Raw genomic sequence first — 25,272 nt, forward strand, 5'->3', positions numbered from 1 at the left:
AGGAGAAACGATGATAAAGATGTGGCGCTCAAAAGTTGGATCGCGGCACTAATTATTTTTGTTCAAACTGCTCAAAATCATTTTTTTGTATCGTGCTTTGGGGATTTCCCGTGGATGACGTGGTGTGCAGTCATCTCATGACATGCGGCCGTAATGACGTAGAATTGACTGATTGAGATGCAAAAAATCCAGAGCTGTGCGAGAAACGACTGCGAAATGGCCTTGGGACAAAATTTAGAATTTCTTTCACCACGAGGCCCAACATTTGGCGATTCGCTGCGCTCTGGAGCAGGCTTTGTGGCAACCATGGAGTTGAGCATAGCCTCATTATCTTGGCAGTGGAAAGAGCGTTTCAAAGAGCCCCAGATTGTCAAAATCAAGCAAACAGAACGTAAGTTATGGTGGAAATGGTGAAGTGAACTACAATTGCATTGCACTGAACTACAATTGCATTTTTCACCCGAACGATGGACCCTCAACGGGTTCAAAGAGTTATAAACTCGTTGTTTTTGATTCGATTGGAACCCCCCCCCCCCCCCCCCCCTGGAGGTTACCCTGCGTACGCGCCTGGATGAGGAGTTGGTCAGTGAATCGTCAGCCCTGGACACGTACATGCATCTGTTGTCTGTCCTGACTTTCTTCGGGTGAATAATATCGGTACTTTTTGTCGTTATGGCAACCTGTTGAAAAATCATTGAGGCAATTTGTATTAAAAAAACTCGGATATTGAGCCATTCGTAATAAGTAAAGAGAAAATGACCTATAAGTTAGTAGTTATGATTAACAGTACACCAAGGAGACAAGGTAAAGGTAACCCTAGGTCACTTCTCCTCATTGGAACTTTCCACACCTGAGCCTTCCAAGTTGCAAGGTTGTTGGTCTACACTTTGTAGATGTGTTGGAACTAGGTGTCAGGTTGTCGAATGTCTCAATATCCTTGTCAGGTTTGTGGCACTATCTGACTGAATAATATCTCATTACCTTGGTGGACTTTTAGTCATAACTAGTAACTTATAAATTGGTATTCCTGGGCATAACTTAACTAAATAAGAATGCGAATATGAGGCATAGGGTTTACATCATTTTTTGAATAAGCAGAATCTGTGTTGCCTATTTCTCTGTTGTTGGTTACTGCTCCTGGCTCAGTAAGATATTCAGCAATAACCGGACATGGCTTATTCAAGGAAATGACAAGAAGCATCCAGTTTGCTCTTGCCATACTTTTGGGAGATTGACTTTTTAAGCATTGATCTTTCTCTGTGTACCTCCACTCCTCTACAGACCCTGTCACTGTGGAGGAAGTCAGTAGGACTGCAGTCACGTTTCGTTTGCAGGTAAGAAGCTAGTTTGGGTGTCATGTCACTGCGGGGCATGGTGAGAACTAGCTGATCACATCAGGGGTACCAATAGTTTGTCACAGACACTCACAAGACAAAAGCAGACAGGTCATGCCATAGCAAGCTAGGGGCCAACACAAGCAATGCGTTCACCAGCGTGTGTGTGTATTTTTGGTCTAACGACGTCATCCGTCCTTTCCTCGGGACATTAGTATTGTACACGTGGCTACGCGTGTAGCTCTTTGTCGTACATGCTGCTGCGTTTGCGTCTCTTTGTCGTACATGCTGCTGCTTTGCGTCTCTTTGTCGTACATGCTGCTGACCCGTGGTACACGCTGCTGCGCTATCTTTGAATGCTTGGTACATGCGGCTTCACAATCTCCTGTCCCCTTCGTATGCACTCTTTCTCGTCTTGTCCCTGTTGTATGCTAATCAGCATGCGAGTGAGTGTGAGTGCTGCAGCAACAGACAATGCTGATCAGTACATGTGTGCAGAAGGCCTGCAGAACATGTTTAAACATTCCCGGGGAAGTCAGCAGCTACTGGTGAGTATGAGCATTGACAGAATAACCACTGAAGGGGAGCAGAGTATCCACCAGAACAGAGCAGAACACTGAGCAGAAAACCGGGCAGAAAACCGGCCAGAAAAAAGGAGCAGAAAACGGAGCACAAAGCTGAGCACAAAATCGAGCAGAGAACAGAGCAGAAAACTGAGCAGAAAACGGAGCAGAAAACGGAGCAGAAAACGGAGCAGGAAACTGAGCAGAAAACGGAGCAGAAAACTGAGGAATGGAAATGAATGAAAAAAAGAGAAGAAATCACAAGCACATTCTTCTCTTTTATCTTTTTTTTATTGGCTCATTATTCCCGTAGCTATGCAAAAGACGTTACACAGCTTTAATTCCGTGTTTGTTGGTTTATGCCATCGGCATGCCTGGCGCTATCCCGTACCTGTCCCGCACCGTACCGTACCACGAAGAAGAGCACGAGCTACCCATCACAGCAACAACGAATGCCGAAAAACTTGAGCCTTCCAAGTTGGGTGGTCTGTTGCTTTGCGTCGTCGAGTTGTAGTAGGGCCAGTCTGTCCAATAGTCTTACTAGTTTCGTCATCATCCAGTAACTTTTGGCATTCTTTGTTGCCGTGATGCGTAGCTCGTGTTCTTCTTCGTTGCACTTTCCTTCCCCTCTTGGACCTTTCCGAACCTGAGTCTTCCAAGTTGGAAGGTTGTTGGTTTGCGCCTTGGAGAAGTGTTGGAGCTAGGTGTCAGGTTGCCGATTGTCTCAGTACTCCTTGTCAGTGTTGTGCCATTTTGTCGCACTCGCTGACTGTATAAGATCTGGTTACGTTAGTGGACTGTTTGTCATAACTCGTAACATTTTGTCCTCTTCCTTTCTTCATAATAACTATATTGGCTCACCATCCCAGTTCAAATAATAATAATAATAATAATAATAACGTATTGTCACGTCACGTGGTAGATGTGCGTTGCATCTGGCTGTGTTAGAAGCTTTGTATATACGTAAGTTAGATCCTGAACTTTGCGTACAGAAAGAAAATGTGTTGTCGCTACAATTGTTTGGTGTTACTCCTCGTCGAGGTGTTAACAATGTAACTTAATTTGCTCACCAGGTTGGTGTCACTGTTATTATTTTTCTTCGAGTTTTTGTGTCGTGCTGAACTTGATAATTTTCCACCTTGTCACGAGTGTTGTTATCTCATTATCTTTACGCTATATAAGTTTTAGTCTTTCCAACTTGAGCCATTCCCTGTATATTCCTTGATGAGAAGGGACCGAAAACGTTCGGATACGTTTGACAAGTGCCTTATTTTGACTGAATGTGTGTGTGCGTGGATACTTGCGACCCGAAACGTACCTTCGTTTTTAAAGTATTATCCGCCTGCCATCATCAACACCAGGCAATCAAGCAATGATTGCATACGCATCAATGGAGGACGCTGTGAGGCACAGCAGGGGAGCTCCAAGGTCCTGTTTAGTCACCACCCTCCAGCAAGACGTCAAGTTTACCGCCGTCGCATTGAAGACGAGTGGCCACCTCGAAACCCTAAGAAGTTGTGCAGTTGACCGGCAGAAGTGGAGTAACATTTGTTCTGCGGTGGTGTGAACACACATGACCGACTGTGATGATCAATGATTTCATTTCATTTATCTTATTTTATTTTATGATTTTTTACGCACGCGCAAAAATATGTTAACACAGAAGGCGCATGCTCTGTTCCCAACAAACTCTCACACGCTCATTGTTCTCCGAAGTCCACTGTTCCTGACTTCAGTTCTTGCTTTGTCCGCATTGGCAGTGGATTTCTTTCTCAACCTTAATCTCAAGGTTTACCACAGCTCACGGAGATGCCCCGTGCATGTAAGCAGTCGGCTCCCGGGCCCAGGCGTTCCAGTCGCAGGCGCGCCTCGTCGTCCCCGTATGCCGACACTCCAAATCGAGCCCCTGCGGACCATGCGGCCGATCGTTCCGGCAATGCCCGTGCGGATCGTTCCGGCAATGCTCGTGCGGAGCAGGACGATATCCCGTCCGCCGTTCCCCAGCCGGCCAGCTTACTCACAACTGGCCTAAATCCACGTTCCGTTACGGCGGCCGTGTCGACGGCCCTGCACCCCCTGCTGGCTCGAGTCGAGCGCCTTGAGGAGCGAATTTCAGCTCGCCAGGATCCGGACGGCCATGCTCAGGCGGCGGTCCCCTCAGTGGCAGATGTGGTCAAAACTGCGTCCAACACCGTCACCCATCACCCGCCGCAGGTCGACTCCGGCCCCATGGACATTTCCCTCGTGCAACCCGCGCTGCCTCCGATCGCAGCGCCCATGGCGAACACTCGTGAGTCCAGCTCTATTGTTCCCACGGTCCCGCGTAAGTTGCTTGACAAAATCACACGCGGCGAATATATTGAGCTGGAGGATCTCCTCCCAGAGAATGTGGGCGCAGGGTCCGAGCCCTTGGAGCTCAGCACCGCCAACGGAGAGGGCCGGCGTGTGTCCCTCAATTTATGTGTGACTAAGAAGCGCTCCATTGTCGACTTCACTGCCTGGCTGGAAGCCTACACAATCTACATGGCCTGCGCACTGAAACATGTGCCATTCCGAGCACTGGAACTGGTGACGTACCAGCACATTATCTGTACTGCCAACCAGCAGTTTGCGACCCCAGCTGTACTGGGGTATGACCGTGCCTTCCGTGCAGCGGTGGCAACAACCTCGGCTCGTTGAGACGCAATCGACCAAAGCCTCTGGAGCCTGCACCTGATCCGGGCACCCCGACCATCATGTCCGCGCTGCACAACGCACCACAGCCGTGACCGTTGCCCACAGTATTTGGCAGGGCCACATGCTCCAGCTGGCACCAACACCAGCTGTCCTACGCAGCCATTTCTGGCCGGGGCGGGCAGCACCCGCCAGATCTGCCTCAACTTCAACCGTGGCCGCCCATGCCAACACCAGCCCTGTGAACGCTTGCACGTCTGCTCAACCTGCGGCGACCGAGGTCATCCCGCCGCTCGCTGCACCAACGACGGTCGCCGGGGACCCCGCCAGACGGACAAGCCCGTCGCAGCGAAGGAGTCTCCCCACGCCTCTGTACATAGCCCGCCTAATGACTCTTCTGCCTCGTATTTCTAATCGTGTCCTCTCTGACTTTATCCTTCATGGCTTGCAACACGGGTTCCCCATTGGCCACTCTGGTGCTTCTGTATCTATCATCTCTGGCAACCTCCCAACTGCCATTGAACATGCTCAGTTTGTACAACAACAAATTGCTGACCGGGTCCGACATGACGAATCGGCCGGTCCTTTCTCGGTCCAGCCTTTCCACCCATTTGTATGCTCTCCGCTCGGCATAGTGCCCAAGAACAACGGGAAATTCCGCCTCATTCACCACCTGTCTTACCCTGACCGTATGTCTGTCAATGATGGAATAAACAAGGATTCGTTCTCCCTACATTATGTCACAGTGGACGATGCCATTGAGCGTCTGCAACGTCAAGGTACCGGTGCCTTGATGGCGAAGCTCGACATACGCAATGCATTTCGACTGGTCCCGGTCGCACCCACTGCATACCATTTGTTGGGTTTCCAGTGGCAGGGCCAATTCTACTATGACAAAGTACTGCCATTCGGGCTGAGGTCCGCACCCTACTTGTTTAACTGCATTGCGGACGCACTTTGCCAGATAAGCTGTGAACTGTTCCAGGTTCCCCACCTCCTGCACCTTCTGGACGACTTCTGGCCCTGTGGCCCTGCAAACTCAACGCTATGTGCGCAGCGTCTGAACGTAGTCCTCTCCGTATTCCGCTACCTGGGAGTTCCCATTGCCGACGAAAAGACAGTCGGCCCAACCTCCTGTCTCACCTTCCTGGGCATCGAACTGGACTCCGTCCAGAAAGTGGCTCGTCTCCCACAGGACAAGGTTGACGACATCCGCTCCAGACTATTGGCCTTTCGCCAACGCCAATCCTGCCGTCTACGGGAGCTCGAACAGCTGTTGGGCAAGCTGAACTTTGCCAGCCGCGTCATCACGCCGGGCCGTACATTCATGCGCCGACTGTATGACGCCACGCGCAACGTTTCCAAGCCCTACCACCGCATCCGTCTCTCTCCAGAATGTCATCTGGACCTTCTTTGGTGGTCTCACCTACTCGATGGCTGGAATGGCAAGTCATTCTTCCTCGATCTCCAGGAGACTCTGGCCAGCGACATCCTGATAGAAACTGACGCATCTGGCGCCATTGGGCATGGCGCAGTTTACGGCACGCATTGGTTCGCCGACACCTGGTCACCACAACACACTCCGCTCTGCATTACGTTCAAGGAGCTGTATCCCATCTGCATTGCATGTGCTACGTGGGACCACCAGTGGTGTCGCAAGCGTATCCGCTTCCATACCGACAACGAAGCTGTCGCCGCTGTTCTCAAGTCTGGCACCAGTCGCTGCCCTAATGTGATGTCACACCTACGGCAGCTCTTCTTCATCTGCGCCAAGGGTAATTTTATGGTCACCGCCCGTCACATACCGGGAACTACCAACATCCTTGCTGACGCTCTCTCCAGGCAAGATTTCAAGCGATTCCATTCGTGCCACCCTACCGCCGCTCACATGCCCACTCCCGTGCGTGCTCTTCCGTCCATTCCTGGGGAGACTTCGGCCGTGCCTTGCACAGCCGAGTGACGGACGCCCACATGCAAACTGCCATGAAAGCTGGCAGCACCGGTCCTGGGTAAGCGCTGATCAGACAGACTGAGCTCACTTATTGTGGGTGCCAGAGCATAACCGAATGTCACCTATGTACCGACTGTACACTCAGTAACTCAATATCACTCTACTATTGTCCACAATCTGTGGCACCCCCTCTACAGTTAACAGTGAATAGGAGGTTCTCTATTTGGGGAGTCAACCTTGCTTACCAGGCTCCTCATACGGCTCATTCAGCCTCTCACACTCAGATGGCTCACTCAGCCTCGGCTCACTCAGCCTCTCAATACGGCTCACTCAGCCCTGCCCGGCTGCCTCCATACGGCTCACTCAGCCTCCGCAGCAGGGCCCTGCCCAGCTGCCATACACACACATTCACACAGCTCTAAGCTGTCACTCACTCGGAGCCTGGCAAAGCAATTGACAAACCCTCCTATTCCCCAAACTGGTTGCTCGTTGTGTGAGTGCGGCATGCAGATGCTTGTGTTAAATGATTTTTTGCGCACGCGCAAAAATATGTTAACACAGAAGGCGCATGCTCTGTTCCCAACAAACTCTCACACGCTTATTGTTCTCCGAAGTCCACTGTTCCTGACTTCAGTTCTTGCTTTGTCCGCATTGGCAGTGGATTTCTTTCTCAACCCACCCACCCACTCCACTATTGCCATCATCATGTTTCCTATTCTAGTTCTCTCCTGTCGGTATCCATTATCATACCGGCCTACAATAACTACACCGATGCCGTCTACCGGCGAAACTCTGTAAATACATGGAGGGGAGTCAACCTTGCTTACCAGGCTCCTCATACGGCTCATTCAGCCTCTCACACTCAGACGGCTCACTCAGCCTCGGCTCACTCAGCCTCTCAATACGGCTCACTCAGCCTCCGCAGCCGGGCCCTGCCCGGCTGCCTCCATACGGCTCACTCAGCCTCCGCAGCAGGGCCCTGCCCAGCTGCCATACACACACATTCACACAGCTCTAAGCTGTCACTCACTCTGAGCCTGGCAAAGCAATTGACAAACCCTCCTATTCCCCAAACTGGTTGCTCGTTGTGTGAGTGCGGCTTGCAGATGCTTGTGTTAATTATTATTTTATTTTTCTAAGAAAGAGCTTTGCTGATGTGGTGTATTGGAACTCATGTGAAATCTACACCGTGATTGTTTTCGTCAAATATTATATCTTCTCTTTTCTCTCTCTGCCGCGGTGCTTTTTGTCACTCCATTGTCGTGAGTTCCCTTTGGAACGTAGACGAGAATTATTATTATTATTATTATTATTTACCATAGCTCAGTGGTTAGAGGATCGCTAGCTACAAGCGAGGGTCCCTGGTTCGAGTCCTGGTGGTGACAGTCAATTTTTTCTTCAGACTTTTACCGTTTGTCTCTTTCCCTCAAACTAGTGAAGACTATTATTATTATTATTATTATTATTATTAACTGGTTATTATTAATATTATTATTATTTAAAAATTCGACGAGGAGACAATAATTTTAATATGGCAATAAGTAGGACGAGGATAGTTCCCTGCCGCTGTCTGCCGCTCCCCCTCTGACATCTGTGTTGGACGGGCTGGAGCTTGGCAGCTCTTTGGAGGTGCGTGCGGAACCGCCATTGGTGCAGCCCTCGGGTGTGCCTAAGTCTGTGCCTCTGGGTGCTTTGCATGGGGCTGTGCCTCGAGTGGTGACAGCACCTCTGCCTCCCCCTGACCCTCCTCCTTCGAGGTCTGTGTTGGTGGGGAGCACCCCCGGCGGTCGATTTGTCCCACCGGAACCAGAGCTGGATCCAACAGAAAGACCAACAACCATGGCTGCAACAACAACACCAGCTGCACATCCAACAACAACACCAGGTTCACATCCAACAACAACAACAACTAATCCACAAAACAAAGCAGCAAATGACAGACCACGGAGATCTACAGCAGATTACAACCGGACCTATGAATTCACGGTAAAAATACAAAGGAAACAATCGGAAAGGACGACGACTGACGTGAAGGCAACGGCATTCAGGGTTGGCGTGGGTGGTGAAGGTGAGACGCAGGACGATGCAAGTGAGGAGGAGAGTCAAACCGCGGTGGATGACGGAGCAGGTTCTGATTCGGACAGTGAGGGAGAAGGTGAGCTGAGTGAGGGTGAGAGTGAGTGTGAGGGTGTGCGCGTGAGTCGAGATTGTGTGCGTCCGTCTCGTAATAACAAGTCTTCAGTATACAATCATTTGGTTTCTAGTACTGACTGTTGTCGTACTTATTCTGATTCCTGTTTTTCTGTTTTGTGCCGTGCTCGTCATGGTTATCTTTTGCAGTTACAAGTTTTGGAAGCTGTTTGTCAGCGCATTCATAAGCCGAATTTGTGTGTCCAGAAAGATAGTGTTATTACCTTAAAATTGTTCAAATAATGTTCTGTTGTGTAGTGTGGCAACGTTGTTGCCACTTGTGCCTAAATGTGTTTTGTCACCTTCTTGTTTATTATTGTTATTATTATCATTCGTTCTCACTTTTTTGTTTTTGTTGCTGATACACACTTGTCACGCTTAGTTCTTACTTGTATACCCTTGTTTTCTGCACACTTTTGTGAGAAATCGCACCTCGATATTCTAGTGCTGTCATTGTATCGTGTCACCCTACCTTGATTGCTATATTATTTCCTTTGTTCTCATTTTGTTCTTTAGTACAACGGTGATTCCTGAAGAGTGTTGTACGAAAACTTGTTCGAATCATCTTTTTTTTTTTCCATTGCCCTTTTTCTTCTTACATGTATTTTTCCTTACCCTTTAGGTTGTTTCTTGCATCGTCTCCATCGCTTACATTGTTAATAAAGTAGTCCACATGTCGCTTCAGCTCGTCCTACTTATTGCCATATTAAAATTATTATTATTAACTGGTTTTGAGGGAAAGAGACAAACGGGAAAAGTCTGAGGAAAAAATTGACTGTCACCACCAGGACTCGAACCAGGGACCCTCGCTTGTAGCCAGTGATGCTCTAACCACTGAGCTATGGTGTAGTCGTCATATTATTATATATGATAATCCTAGCACTAAGGTAATAACAGGAAAAACTGCGAAAGCACTTAACGAACTTGTAAGGACTACTAGTATACTGTGACACAAGATATGACACCCTGGCCAACCAGAGCCAAACAGACAGAACAAGTTGCTACTAAAACAATTTCAAACGAATAATGCTGTCCTTCTGGACACACAGATTAGGCTTATGAATACGTTGACAAACGGCTTCTAACACACTCAACTGCAACTTATAACCATGACAAGCACGGCACAAAACAGAAAAAGAAGAATCAGAATACACCTTGCAGCAAAGAGGACGAGATACAAGATGCTTATACACTGATGACTTCCTACTAGAAAACACACGCTCGCACCCACTCTTACTCACACGATCATTCTCACTCTCACACTCACCGAAGATGATATTGCCAGGTCGCGTGACTCTTTGTCTAATGCCCGTGTCCAGTTTAAGTACTTATATGACCGTTCGCGTTCGTTTTTGTCTGCCCATGACTTCCTACGCTTCTCGCTGCTCTTATCTGAAAACGATGATAGACAACGCATACGACTGATCGCTAAGTATGACAAGACCTTCACCTGGCTTCGAAAGAAAAGATATGGCCAGGTTACCTTCAATCCAAACAGCATCATCAACATGTCAGCCGTGGAATTGACTGATGTGCAAAAAGACCTCCTTTCCCGTGGAACAGACTTCGGAATTCCGCCTTCTTGTAACAACAAAGAAATCGTCATGACAGAATTTGAACTGTTTTACAGGAAAATATTATGCTTTTCGCCGATTTCCGAGGCTCAACAGTCGGTGTGCGCAGCTAAACTTAGAGCAGAGGGTGAAGAGCATTCCGAACAATTACCAGACCGAAGTTCTTTCTCATTATCCCGCGAGCATCTGAAAGCCCGTAAAGAATTGCGAGCGAATAAGGACATCATCATAACCAGACCTGACAAAGGTCGTGCTACAGTCATTATGAACAAAGCTGACTATGTTGACAAAATGATTGTCATCCTTGCTGATACATCTAAATTCCAAGCAATTGGCCCAGTAGGACAGTTTGACAGAACCATGAAAGTAGAGGCGAAACTAATCAATTACCTAAAGAAATTAAAAGCCGATAAGAGTATCTCTACACATGAATTCGACTTGACGAAGCCGGTCGGATCAATACGTCCTCGCCTTTATGGTCTACCAAAAATACATAAGCCTACATGTCCTGTCCGGCCGATCGTCTCCATGACAGCTTCGCCACAATATTCAATCTCTAAGTGGTTGTGTAGGTTGTTGAAAGTTGTTGAGGAGCACTACTGCCAACACACTGTTAAAGATAGTTTCGATTTCGTAGAGAAGCTACGGGCCCGACCTGTTCCAACTCACTCACATATGTGTTCGTTCGATGTAGTGAGTGTGGTGTACCCGTGTACATCGTACATATTTGCACTCTCATGTTTCTTATTATGCTACTGCATCTCCTTGCATGGACGTGCGTACAACCTTACAGCATACTACTCATACTATGCATGCATGTGTGTACTCCGTGCCCATAATCGACAGTGCATGTCTCTTGTTGCTGTTCAGTCTTTCCTTGGTAGTTTCCTGACGAGTCGTCCTCTCTCAGTCCTTCGTTGCATTATTCTATTTCAATAACTAATCATCACATAGACTTGATGATACCACATGGCGCAGTGAACTTGTTTTAGTAGCAGTTTCCATTAGTCTTTCTCAGTCCTGGGTCTTGCTAGTACTTGTACCTCTGGCGTTTCGTCTCTCAAATATAGTGAAATAATTATTTGAAATTTCCGTTTCGGCATGGCGGAATCAGACACACCAGTACTCAGCCCTGACATTGCTGCCCTCACCCAGCTCATGAGACAGCAGATGGAGACCGCCGCCACCCGCGAGCACCACCTGACACAGCTCGTGGAGCGAACTTTGAGGAGCATTTCTCAACCTCCACCACCGCAACGTCCACCCCCAGCCCCACCGGCACGAGATCATGTACCTGCGGCGAGACCAGTTTCGGTCGATCGCCCTATGTTACTTGCCTCTGCCTCTCTCGCAGAGTTTGCCGCATGGGAAGGTCTTTGGCGGGACTACGCCCGGTGCCAGCACCTGGATTCCCAGGACAATGCCACCAGAGTGGCAACGGTTCGTCAGTGCCTGGACGAGGACCTCCGGAGATTTCTTCGTGAGGGCACAATTCCTCTGGCTGACAACCACGACGACGACGATCTCATCAAGGCTGTACAGGCATACATTCGCGGCCAGCGTAACCCTCTGCTGGACCGGATCGCCTTCTATGCCCGCCAACAGCAGCATGGAGAGTCCTTCGATCAGTACCTGACTACCCTCAGGGAGATCCACAATTGCTGCGATTTCAGCGAAGCTGCACTCTGCAATTTCTGTTCAAGCCGAGTATGCCGCCAATGCCAGCAGGGACAGCGTACCAGGTACGACGAGACCATGCGTGATCGCCTGGTTACTGGCATTCTCGACACGGAGACACGCCATAAGCTCCTTGCCACTACCGATCTAACGTTGGAGAAGGTCATTAAATTGTGTCGAGCGGAGGAGGCAGCCTCTCGGACGAGCAGCAGTATCCCCGGCACTAGCTCCGTCAATGCCGCTCGGAAAACAAATTATCAGCGGTCAAAACACGGCAATAACCCGCGACAGCAACAGGCGTCCGCCACGCCATCGCAATGTCCGAATTGTGGTCGCACTCCCCATGCCAGCAAGTCGCAGTGTCCTGCACATGGCAAAAAGTGTAGCGGCTGCAAGATTATTGGACATTTCCAAGCGGTGTGCAGAAAATCCCGCAAACCGGCTGACCAGTCCTCGCAGCGCACGCTGGGACGACTACAGCTCCGCCGCGCTCAGTGTGATGCATCTCCTACGGTGCCAGTCGACACGCAATTGTGCACTGAACCTGACGCTACCTCCCTGGAATGGATCCCCGATACGGGAAGTGACATTGACGCTATTGGCGTCGATCAGTTAGCGCATCTCGGTGGTTTTGTGGAGAATCTGGCCACAGACCATGATCATGTGCATGCTGCCAATGGTGAACGTCTCGTTTCAGCTGGCAAGATCTCTGCCACCCTCACCATTGGCTCGCTCAAGCATGATAGCACCATCCATGTGTACCGTGGACTGCGTGAACCCCTGTTGTCACGCCAATCGCTATACGCCTTAGGCCTCTTACCAGACGGCTGGCCCAAGCAAGTTGCGCGTGTTTGTACCAGCAGCACACCACCTCCAACGGCTCCCGTTGTGACGACCGGTCTCGTGAACACACCCGACCCTAGCAAGCTGGCGCAGATCCGTGCTGACCTACTGCGAGAGTTCGCAGACGTCTTCGACGACACGACATTGAAACCCATGTGTGGCAAGCCAATGGACATCATTCTCGAAGATGATGCGAAACCTCACCGAGTCTACACAGCTCGTCCTATCGCACATGCCTACCGTGAGCAGGTGAAAACCCAGCTCGACAATATGGTTGAGGAAGGCATCATCGAGACAGTGTCAGAGCCGTGCGACTGGTGCCACCCCATTGTTGTAGTCGACAAGAAGAATTCTAGTGAGAAACGTCTGACTGTGGACCTTCAGTCTCTCAACCGACAAGTGAAGCGTCCCACCCACCCCATGCAGAACGCACGTGATGCTCTCTCTGGCATCGGCACAGCCCGATGGTTCACCAAGTTTGACGCCCGTCATGGCTATTGGCAGGTGCCCCTGTCTGAGTCTGCCAAGTCTCTCACTACGTTCATCACGCCGTGGGGTAGATACCGATTCTGCCGGAATCCACAAGGTCTTGTGTCCGCCGGCGATGAGTACAACCGCCGCACCGACGCAGCTTTCGACCGTTTGACCCATCTCATCAAGGTGGTGGACGACGGTCTCGTTCACGATGAGTCATTCTCGGACCATGTCGCTCACGTCCGTGCCGTCCTGACCCGTGCACGCGAACACGGAATTACTCTCAGTCAAAAGAAGTTTGTCTTCGCCGCTCCTGAAGTCGAATTCTGTGGGTTTCATGTGTCGTCCAACGGATACACCGTGCCAGCTGACAAGACATCGGCTCTTCAGCACTTCAACCTACCCACCAATCGTACCGACCTCCGTTCCTTCCTCGGTCTGGTGAATCAGTGTGGAGAATTCACCCCACGGATATCCGAGCTCGCAGCTCCGCTACGTCCGTTATTGAAGACCACGAATGAGTTCGTGTGGGATGATGTCCACACCGCGGCTTTCAACGCCACCAAGTCTGAACTGATATCGCCGCCGACTCTCTCGTACTACCGTCCTGGTGACGACCTTCGGCTAGAGACCGACGCCTCTGCCCTGAACGGACTTGGGTTCGTGTTATGGCAACGCCAAGATAACCAGTGGCGCATGCTGCAGTGTGGCAGCCGCTTTCTCACCGACGCAGAGACACGTTATGCCGTCATAGAACTGGAGTTACTTGCTGTGGTTTGGGCTGTCCACAAGTGCTCCCTCTTTCTGTCCGGCAGCCGATTCGATTTGTTCACTGACCACCGTTCATTGGTCCCGATTCTGAACAAGTACACCCTGGATCAGATAGAAAATCCACGTCTGCTACGCCTCGCACTGAAGCTCCGGTCGTTTCAACTCGTCGCGCACTGGCGCAAGGGCAAAGAGAATGCGTTTGCTGATGCACTGTCCCGTAACCCGGTCGACAAGCCGACCAGTGAGGAAGAATTCGGTGAAAGCTCAACGCTCTCAGCACCAGCCATCAGAGCATGTCTCCGCCAGGACGAGGATGGCCGAATTGCAGACCTCCGGCACTGCGAGCTCTTGGACGCTGCCCGTGCCGATGATGACTATCAGGCCCTTCTCCAAGCCGTTCGTGAAGGTTTCCCTGATGATCAGCGCGCCGTCCACTCAGCTGTGAAACCGTACTTCACTATCCGCGAGCATCTTTCAGTCGACGGTGATCTTGTCCTGAAAGGCCAACGTGTTGTGGTCCCGCGTACCCTCCGCCCACGTGTGCTCCAGGATCTTCATGCCTCCCACCAAGGCCTCAACCGCACACAGCGTCGAGCTCGACAAGTCGTATACTGGCCACACTTGTCTAATGACATCGCCCAAGTCGTTCGCAGTTGCGAACAGTGTCGCTTGCACGCTCCGTCTCAGTGTAAGGAACCGATGCGTGTCACCGCTGACCGCCGTCCCACCCTGCCATTCCAGTCAACCAGTGCCGACTTATTTTCCTGTCAAGGTTGGGAATACCTGGTTTACGTCGACCGTCACACTGGCTGGCCTTGCATTGCCAAGATCGGCCGCACTGCATCTTCTGCCGATGTGATCCGTGTGTTCCGTGGCTGGTTCGCCGACGTCGGTGTCCCCAGCATCCTCACCACTGATGGTGGTCCGCAATTTTCATCGCGTCGCTTTGCTGAATTTTGCACCCGATGGCAAGTTCAGCACTCCACGTCTTCACCTCATTATCCTCAATCTAATGGCCATGCCGAAGCCGCCGTGAAAGCGATGAAATCACTTGTGTTGAAGACCACGTCCGACGGTAACTTGGACGTCGATGAGTTCAGACGCGCATTGTTAGAATGGCGCAACACCCCCCGAGAAAATGGTCAGAGCCCAGCCCAAGCACTGTTTGGTCGACCATTGTCCTCCTTCGTGACAGCTCATCATCTCAGCTTTGCTCCTGATTGGCAAGCAAAAGCCACCGATGTTGACAAGCGCTCTGCCGCTCAGTCTGCCACCCAAGAACAGCATTATGATGAGTCTGCCAGATCACTGTCCCCACTTCGCATTGGTATGCGGGTTGACATCCAAGATCCGCGCACCAAACTCTGGCGCACCACCGGCGTGGTCGTCGCCATTGGTCGCAACCGGGACTATATGGTGAAGTTACCCAGCGGCCGTGTTTACTGGCGCAACCGTCGCCTTCTCAAGCCTGCCCCTGCCGTAGCCCCTCCCGCTCCGCCTGCAGACACCTCCCCGGCTGCGCCCGCAGCACCGCAGCAACCTTGTGTGCAGCAGCCTCGTCGTAGCCAACGGTCTCGCCAGGCACCAGAGCGTTTGAACATTTCGTCCACAGCATCTAAGTCCTATGCTTGACTCTACATACCTGTACCTCACACTCTTGCTACAAGTAGTTGGGATTGGTATCACGCTTCATTAGTGTTTACTTTCTTTTCTGTCACTTCTGTTTTCTCCTTCTCATTTATGTGAGATAAACAGCTCCGATTTTTCGCTTGTTTATCTCAGAAGGGGCGTGTGGTGTACCCGTGTACATCGTACATATTTGCACTCTCATGTTTCTTATTATGCTACTGCATCTCCTTGCATGGACGTGCGTACAACCTTACAGCATACTACTCATACTATGCATGCATGTGTGTACTCCGTGCCCATAATCGACAGTGCATGTCTCTTGTTGCTGTTCAGTCTTTCCTTGGTAGTTTCCTGACGAGTCGTCCTCTCTCAGTCCTTCGTTGCATTATTCTATTTCAATAACTAATCATCACATAGACTTGATGATACCACAGTGAGTTTGTTCACAAACGTACCGCTGGAGGAGATAATTGATATTTGCGCGGACCGTGTTGTACCGTGTTGACGAAGTTGACACTCCGTGGCTACCTGAATGTGCTTTTCGACGTTTGATGTTGTTAGTCACAACTGGCGTCGAGTTTTCGTTCAATGACGTGATGTATAAGCAGATAGATGGAGTAGCCATGGGCTCTCCATTGGGTCCCGTGTTAGCTAATGTCTTTGTCGGTTACTGTGAGTGTAAGATTGATGCGTCTCTATGGCCGAGTCTGTATTTCCGTTTCGTTGATGACTCGTTCACATACTTTGATTCCATAGGAGACAGCGAGGTCTTTCTTGGTGCTCTCAACACCCTTCACCCTTCCCTCCGCTTCACATGTGAGCACGAGCAGTCAAGCAAGTTATCCTTCCTCGACGTACTTGTTGAGAAAACCGAATTTGGTAGCGTAACATCGGTGTATCGTAAACCGACATTCACCGGACAATACATTTCCTATGACTCGTACTGTTCATCTAATTATAAAGTCAACTTAGTAAAGAATCTCGTGGATCGCGCCAAACGGATCTGTTCACCTTGTAAACTCAGTGGTGAGCTCGAATTTCTCCGTTCAGTTTTCACCCAAAACGGATACCCAGGCGACATTTTGGCAAAACTATTGTCTACAGCCCCCACGCCGAAACATGAATTGATAGGGCCTGCTCGTTGTCCTGTCTTTTTGTGCTTACCATGGAAGGGCAAGAAGTCTGACAATGTGAGTCGTGAAGTTCGTGCGATCATCAAACAAACCTACTATGCGGTACACTTCATACCCGTCTACACAACGATGCGTTCGTTCACGGTGTTGAAGGACGTCCTACCAACCCATCATTTAAGTCATGTAATCTACAACTTTGAATGCCGGAATTGTGCTAGCCGGTATGTTGGTAGGACTGTTCAGCACCTGAGCGAACGCATCAAGCAACACACTCCTTTACACATTATCCCACGTAGCGCACAACTGGAGCGTCCCACGCGGGGAAGACCCCGTAAACAACCACTACCTCCGCCAACACAGGACCTAGCGTCTCACTCGACAAGTCCACCATTGGCTCCCGTGGCCATGACCAAGTCACTCCCTCCACCAGCGGAGGTGGATGTGGCTTTGGCGACGCCACGTGTGTTGCATGCAGACACGTTTGCATCAGCATCGCTTGCTGCATCACCGGCAGAGACGACAACAATACCTACCTCAATATCAACGAGACCCAGAAGAACAACTGCTAATTACACCATGACCTATTTCAGTACGGAAGTACCGAGCCAACGGAATACACAACAGGAACGTGAGACGAGGGATGGGAGGAGACGGGACCTGATTGCTCCGAGGCAGGAAGTCGTTGAGGAGGATTCGGCCAGTGAGTCCAGTGATTCCGGTGAGTGTGAGAGCGAGAATGATCGTGTGAGTAAGAGTGGGTGCGAGCGTGTGTTTTCTAGTAGGAAGTCATCAGTGTATAAGCATCTTGCATCTCGTCTTGATTGCTGTAAGGTATATTTTGATTCTTCTTTTTCTGTTTTGTGCCGTGCTCGTCATGGTTATAAGTTGCAGTTGAGTGTGTTAGAAGCCGTTTGTCAACGTATTCATAAGCCTAATCTGTGTGTCCAGAAGGACAGCATTATTCGTTTGAAATTGTTTTAGTAGCAACTTGTTCTGTCTGTTTGGCTCTGGTTGGCCAGGGTGTCATATCTTGTGTCACAGTATACTAGTAGTCCTTACAAGTTCGTTAAGTGCTTTCGCAGTTTTTCCTGTTATTACCTTAGTGCTAGGATTATCATTTTCATAGGTGTTGTTTCTTCTCACTCCATTTCTCTTTATTATTATTATATATAGTGAAGATGCAAGGTACGTTCGAACCTGATTGGAAATTTTTATTTCCATTGCTATCAGGTTCGGCCTCATTTCCTCTGTGCTGCGCTGATGAGTTCAAAAAGAACGAAACAGCATGCTGTCCGCAGATTGAGTATAGTGAAGATTATTACTCAATCTGCGGACAGCATGCTGTTTCGTTCTTTTTGAACTCATCAGCGCAGCACAGAGAAAATGAGGCCGAACCTGATGGCAATGGAAATAAAAATTTCCAATCAGGCCCGAACGTACCTTGCCAGAGTGCTCAAACTGACAAGTCAGTGAGCTCTGCATAACGCAAACAGCAAAGGCACTACCCCACGCAAGAGTGCTCAACTGCTACAAGAGCAGGAGCGAAATAGTGAAGATTATATATATGTTTGTCTCTTTCCCTCAAAACCAGTTAATATTATTATTATTATTCAAAGTATCAGTCGGGGAAGTGAACTGCCTGAAAAGAGAAAAAAAACGCCAGACCCACCAGGACTCGAACCTGGGACCCTGCTTGTCATGAGCAATGCTCTAACCACTGAGCTATGGGACCAGGCTGAACCTAGAAGGCGCTGACAAGTTTTTCACTCCAAAGGCAGCTCACAACACGTGCCACACATACTGATGGCACTTGGGTCTTTTTCCCTCCCCCAGGGGACCAACCACGGTCAGTTTCTGGAAACTACCAGAGGTGAAAGAAAGTGATTTAATTTGGAAAGGATTGGGAGAACTACAAATTCAAAGTATCAGTCGGGGAAGTGAACTGCCTGAAAAGAGAAAAAAACGCCAGACCCACCAGGACTCGAACCTGGGACCCTGCTGCGTGTTGTGAGCTGCCTTTGGAGTGAAAAACTTGTCAGCGCCTTCTAGGTTCAGCCTGGTCCCATAGCTCAGTGGTTAGAGCATTGCTCATGACAAGCAGGGTCCCAGGTTCGAGTCCTGGTGGGTCTGGCGTTTTTTTCTCTTTTCAGGCAGTTCACTTCCCCGACTGATACTTTGAATTTGTAGTTCTCCCAATCCTTTCCAAATTATTATTATTATTATTTTGAACGGATTGGGAGAACTTCAAATTCAATGGATCAGTTGGGGAAGTGAACTGCCTGAAAAGGGGGAGGGAGAAAGACCCAGGTGCCATCAGTATATGTGGCACGTGTTGTGAACTGCCTTTGGAGTGAAAATCTTGTCAGCGCCTTCTAGGTTCAGCCCGGTCCCATAGCTCAGTGGTTAGAGCATTGCTCATGACAAGCAAGGTCCTGGGTTCGAGTCCTGGTGGGTCTGGTGGTTTTTCTCTTTTCAGGCAGTTCACTTCCCCAACTGATCCATTGAATTATTATTTATATTATTATTATTATTATCCGCCTCCGACCTCTTGTTTGTTTGTTTTGTTTGTTTGTTTTTTATTATTTCAGTTCGTTGCCTCAACAGTACAAAGTACAAATATCAAGAGGGACGAACAAAAAGAGAAAATAAAACAGAGCAGAGAGGAAGATGCAACTGAAAGGAAAGGAAAACTGAGAGAAACGGAGAAGGAATGTGGACTGGGCGGATTCATGAACCATTACTAGAGAGAAACGGAGAAGGAATGTGCACTGGGCCGATTCATGAACCATTACTAGAGCAGGTCAATGCATGAACAGAAGGGGCAAGTCCGTCGATATTCATGTTTAAAAAATTCCAAACCTTATATTATTGGTGAAATACATTTTCAAAAAGGAGGGGATATAGGGATATAGTCAATTTGTCGTCATTTAGAGCGTGCAAAAGTTCTGTAGAAAATGATCTAATGTCCTCACTTCCTTTCAAGTGAGCAGGGAGGGCACTCCACATAAGGGATGCTCTGGAGGAAAAGGAATTGTACCCTACCATGGATTTATACAAGCAAATTGACATATTGTTTGTTGTAGTTCCACGAGTTGACCGCTTAGAGGTGGGCAAAGGGAAAAGACTGCGTAAGCATGATGCACGCTGAACAATATGACAAATAAACATAAACGTAAGAAATTGATAAATGTATCGATATTCAAGGTGTTTTATTTGAAGAGAAGCAAGAAGGGGTGGTACAGCAGCATGATATGAAGCACCGCAGGTAACTCGGACAGCTCTACGGAACAAGGTAAACAATCTCTCCCTGGACTGTGCTGATCATTGAGATGCGTAAACAGGGAAACAATACTCAAAGTCGGGATGAATCACACTAAGCAGGTACTGGCGACGGGCATGTTACTGAACAAATCAATGACTTCTCCAATCAGACTGTATTCAATATTCCATCTTCGGACAACAAGCACTAGCTCAAAAACACCAGCTTAGAGTTCAACACAACCGTTTCCAAACTCATCTGAAAACATCGTAAACACATCTGAACCAAACAAAAAAATGCAAATCACGAATATAGAACCAAAAGAACACCGTACGCACAGGTACGGGAGCACGCAGCTAGAACGATGATACATGTGAGACAATGGTGTAGTGATCAGCCAACAACGACCGCAAGTGCATTCATGAAACAGACAACTAGCCTAGCGGCAGACGCGCACTCATGCTTATGATACAAAGAACCAGCCACTGAGACAGTGCACAAAATAGCAACAAATAAGTAAACTACAAATGCACTACTGCACTAATACAAGGCAGAAACATGATGCACAAATTCGAACACACTAAATCGAACATTTCCTCCCTCTCGAACGAAGTCAACTGAGAGAGAATTCACACAGATATACGCTAGAGACTAGTAGCTAATTATCATATGAAAGACAACAAACTAATCTGCATTCCTAAACACTAGTGCCATAAGGAAACTCACATCAGAGTTCGTCATGCTCATTATCACGCTCTTTTCAGTGTGATGTCATACTACGGCAGACACTTCATCGACACCTTTAGAGCTGGTGGCGGGTACACTGGCCGGTGTAACTGCTTGCTCATCATCTGTAACTTCCAGTGGTATGAGGTTGTGCACCGCGCGTCGGTAAGTCTTCCCCTGGATCACGACATCCACGACTCGCACTACGCCGTCCGGACCCGGGAAGACTTCACTCACGCGGCCAAGAGGCCACTTTCCTCTAGGCGTATCTTTCTTCACAACGAGCAGCACGTCGCCAACTTCCACCGTGCGCTTGTCGCCACGCCACTTCGCGCGTACATTCAGCCGCGGCACGAGCTCCTTCAACCATCTTCGCCACACTTCCAATACCAGCCGTTGAACGTAAAGCCAGCGACGCCGCGGGTTGACCACCTCCTGACGATCGGCATTCTCTTCCATAGCTGTCCTCACATCCATGTGGCCGATAAGGAAGCTCAAAGGAGTCAATGGCCGTAAGTCGGTGGGATCTGATGACACCGTGGACAAGGGTCGGGAGTTGAGGAATGCTTCGGCGTGAACTAGCGCTGTCATGAGTTCCTCATCGGTAATGTCGGCACGTTGCAACACGTTCTGCAGGGCTCTCTTCACCGACTTGACAATCGCTTCGAACACACCACCGAAATGCGGAGATGCTGGCGGGTTGAAGCGCCAAGTCGCTCCGCGATCAGCCAGATTCGATTCAATCTTGCTGTTGTCCAGGGCAACAACCGCCTCCCTCATTAGCCTCTCCGCAGCCACGAAATTCGTCCCGTTGTCCGAAACCACTTCCATTGGTACACCTCGGCGCTTCACAAATCGGTCGAATGCCATCAGGAAGCCATCGGTGTCCAATGACGTTGCCATCTCGAGATGACAGGCTCTAACTTGCAGGCAGGTAAACACACAAACCCAGCGTTTCACCTGCGGTCGTCCACGGCCTTGCTTTGTGTAGAACGGGCCGCAGTAATCCACTCCAACCTTTGCAAATGGTTGAAGAGGTCCGCTTGTGCGGAAGTCTGGTAGCTGGCCCATGATTGGATGCGCAGCCTTGGCCCATGTGCGCTTACACCGCACACAATCATTCCGATGACGCTTCACGGCTGACTGGCCCTTGACAATCCAATACTTGACAGACAAGTTAGACAGAATGTGATTGAGGCCCACAACATGGCCGCATCGGTCATCTTCGTCACTGACGATCAGCTGCGTGACGCGGTGCTTTGACGGTAGAATGACTGGACTCTGAACGCTCGTTGGAAGGTGATGGGCTGTACTCAGACGTCCACCAACCTTCATCATATCGCTCTGTGCATCGAGGTACGGCTTCAGCTTCACGAGGGCACCAGTGCTGATCTCTCTGCCATGACGCAAGGCATCGTAGGACTCGGAGAAGGCTTCCCTCTGCGCATAGCGAATCCAACAATGCTCCGCTTCCTGAAGCTCTGACACGGTGAGCGGCTGAACGGACACCTTCGGTGAATCCTTGGTTCGCCGATAATGGAGGGAGACCAACGTACCGTCGCATGCTGCTGATTGTGCCGATGTTGAGGACTCCTGCGCACAGTGCTTGCCTCTACTAGCACAACGCACAAACCGTCTACCCCAGGCTGAGACTCTCTTCAGACGCGTCCAGTTGGAGTAGTTGTCAGGATGGAGCCTCGGCGATGCTGTGGTGTTAGCAGTGAGACAAGTCGCGCGCTTCAGCTGTCCTGGTAGCTCGCCAGGAACAATGATCTGTCTCTTCGGCCAGTCTACTTCAGACGTCCTCAAGAATGCCGGTCCTGTCCACCACCCCTGTTCTTCAGACAGCTGCTTGGCGGACGCTCCACGAGACGGAAGGTCGGCAGGGTTCAGTTTGCCCGGTACATGCTGCCATTGGCTTGGTGACGACTCCTCCTGGATCTGCGCAACTCGGTTCGCGACCTCTATCTTGAACTTCCTGCTTGATGATCTGATCCAATAAAGGACGTTCATAGAGTCTGTCCAATAATGCCGCCGTTCCACAGGAACGTCAAGTGCCGTAGCTACCTCACCAGCTAGTCGAGCTCCAAGCACAGCACCCCGAAGTTCTAACATGGGAATCGTCTTCTTCCTAATGGGTGACGGACGAGCTTTTGCCATGGCCAGGGACACTCTTGCCAATCCATTTGACAGCTCTTGGCGCGTGTAGACCACCGCCACATACGCCGAGTCGGACGCATCCGTGAATATGTGCAGTGACAACGGCTCATCTGATGACGGATCCTTGAAGCAGCGTGGAATGGTGATCTTGGCCAACTCCGGGAGCTCGGCAAACCAGCGCTGCCACTTTGCTGTCAACTCATCTTCCATGTGCTCATCCCAGCCTGTGTCCCGGATGCAGGCCTCTTGGAACAGTACACGAGCCCGTACCGTAAAAGGAGCCAGCTGCCCACGAGGATCGAAGAGCCGGCACATCTGCGACAACACACCGCGACGCGTGAACTCAAACTCCTTGGGTTCAGCATAGTGGAAGGTGAAGCAATCCGTCTGGCACGACCATGACACGCCGAGAGTCTTCTGGGTTGGCTCCGCTCCTGCCTCACGATCGGTGATGGCAAGTTCGGTGTTTGCAGCTCGGTCGGCTTCAGGAACAGTTTGGATGACGACTGACGAGCTGCTGTTCCACTTCCGAATGTGGAATCCTCCTTGAAGCAGAAGCGCCTGCATATCAGCTCGCAACTGAATCGCCTTTTCGTCAGACTTGCAGGACTTCAAGAGGTCGTCGACATAGAAGTTGTCTGCCACACTTCTCACGGCTTCCTTGGACGTTGTGTCAGCAAACCTATTCGCTGTTTCAAGCAGTGCGCGTCCTGCCAGGTATGGCGAGGCTTTGATGCCGAATACGAGCCTCAGGAACTCGAACGCTACGAGGTTGCCGTCCTTCTCCCACAGAAATCGATGATAGCACCTGTCTTCAGGTCTCAGCCTGACCTGCAAGAACATCTCCGAGATGTCTGCCGCAAGAGCCACGGCATCCTTGCAGAACTGGAGCAGAACATGGACCATGTTATTCTGCAACTTCGGCCCAGCGTACATCAGCTCGTTGATGCTGGGATGGGTCCCGTTTCTAGCCGCTCCGTCGAAGACGATTCTCACTTTGGTAGTTGCCTTGTCTTCTCTAACAACGGCGAAGTGCGGAAGGTAGTTCTGGTTGGCGCTGACAGACGGCACGTCTTCCAGAAGTCTGATGTAGCCTTTGCTAAGATAATCCTCCAAGACTGCCGCATACCGTAGCTTGACGTCTGGCTTCCTCTCCAGCATCCGCATGAGGCTGGTCAGCCGGCCATTTGCCAGTTCGAAATTGCTCCGAACCTCTGGTCCAGGTCCACCGCCGTGCCACGGTATGCCGATCTGGAAACGCTCACCGTCATGGCTCAATGTTGCCGCTGTGAGGTCGTCCGCTGCCTTCTCGTCTGGAGTCATTGCGGGTGTAGGCGGATGTGGCTGCATTCCCACAGCCTCCAGACTCCAGAACTTCTTCACTAGCTCATCCAGCTCCTCCTCAGCTCCGGAGCTTTGAGAGACGCCGAGTAGAGTAGTGCTGCCATTGCTAGACTTGTTGACAGCATTTGGGCCAAACAGTACCCAACCGAGGCGCGTCTTCCGGGCTGTCGGGCCTCCCTCCGTGGGGCACGCACGCTCCTCAAGAGACGCATGCATCTCTGCCGCGTCTAATCCGATCAACAAGTCGACGGCAGTGCTGGGATCCACCATCGGTGGCAAGCTCTGCAGGTGGCTCCAGCTCGCCTTCTGCTGCTCCCACTCGACGGGTGGCACGGCTGCAGTGATTGTGGGTAGCACCCATGCCTCCAGCTTGCCTTCGTAGGAACCGTCCAGGCTGGCGATAACAAGGCTGGCCTTTTCCGTTTCCCCGACGATAGAGCTGCCTCCGAGCACCGTCGTCTCCATGCGACACTTCTCTGTCGTGATGCCGAGACTTCGAACAAGACCCCCAGTGACATAGCTGGCTGACGAACCCGAGTCCAACAGTGCTGTGGCTTGTGCTGCCGTACTGTTTCCGTGGACTGTCGTCTGAATGGTCATGAAGGCTATGGTGTGGTCGGCACTGTTTGTACAGGCACTGCTGCAGGAGTCTTTCTGCGTCTTCTCATCAGGTTGGCTGGCCTTCTTCTGCTTGTCGTAGTGCAGCAGACTGTGATGGCCACCTGGGCACTTCTTGCATCCGGCGCTCTTGCACTCCTTCGCAAAAATGACCAGGCTGCAGGCATCGCAAACATAGCCCCACCAGCTTCGCCAGGTCCCATCTCTTCTGGACGCCAAGGGTCAGGAAGTTGGAGCAATCTGCAAGAGCATGTCTGCCTCGACACTTCGGGCACGTCCTCCTGTCAGAAGCTGCGGTTCTGGGCTGAGCATAGGCAGCTCTTGATGGTTCAGGCTCCGTCGGCTCGGCTGCC

At 50.3% G+C, this 25,272-nt stretch overlaps 3 protein-coding genes across 3 annotated transcripts; 2 read left to right on the top strand and 1 right to left on the bottom strand.

Moving 5' to 3' along the window:
- The first annotated feature begins 4,694 nt into the window (after positions 1-4,694).
- Positions 4,695-6,530, top strand: LOC135827249 (uncharacterized). Its single transcript, XM_065339776.1, has one exon. It carries the CDS (start codon positions 4,695-4,697, stop codon positions 6,528-6,530), a length of 1,836 nt encoding a protein of 611 aa, XP_065195848.1.
- A 4,856-nt stretch (positions 6,531-11,386) lies between these two features.
- LOC135827250 (uncharacterized) lies at positions 11,387-15,682 on the top strand. The gene has a single exon (XM_065339777.1). It carries the CDS (start codon positions 11,387-11,389, stop codon positions 15,680-15,682), a length of 4,296 nt encoding a protein of 1,431 aa, XP_065195849.1.
- A 5,160-nt stretch (positions 15,683-20,842) lies between these two features.
- Positions 20,843-24,901, bottom strand: LOC135827251 (uncharacterized). The gene has a single exon (XM_065339779.1). The coding sequence runs from the start codon at positions 24,899-24,901 to the stop codon at positions 20,843-20,845; it is 4,059 nt and encodes a 1,352-aa protein (XP_065195851.1).
- Positions 24,902-25,272: the final 371 nt, after the last annotated feature.

This window comes from Sycon ciliatum, chromosome 11 (assembly GCF_964019385.1).
Source record: "Sycon ciliatum chromosome 11, ocSycCili1.1, whole genome shotgun sequence".
NCBI classification, from domain to species: domain Eukaryota; kingdom Metazoa; phylum Porifera; class Calcarea; order Leucosolenida; family Sycettidae; genus Sycon; species Sycon ciliatum.

Excerpts from the sequence above, each read along its gene's own strand:
- LOC135827249 (XM_065339776.1), top strand. The coding sequence starts at position 4,695 with ATGCTCCAGCTGGCACCAACACCAGCTGTCCTACGCAGCCATTTCTGG.
- LOC135827250 (XM_065339777.1), top strand. The coding sequence starts at position 11,387 with ATGGCGGAATCAGACACACCAGTACTCAGCCCTGACATTGCTGCCCTC.
- LOC135827251 (XM_065339779.1), bottom strand. The coding sequence starts at position 24,901 with ATGACCATTCAGACGACAGTCCACGGAAACAGTACGGCAGCACAAGCC.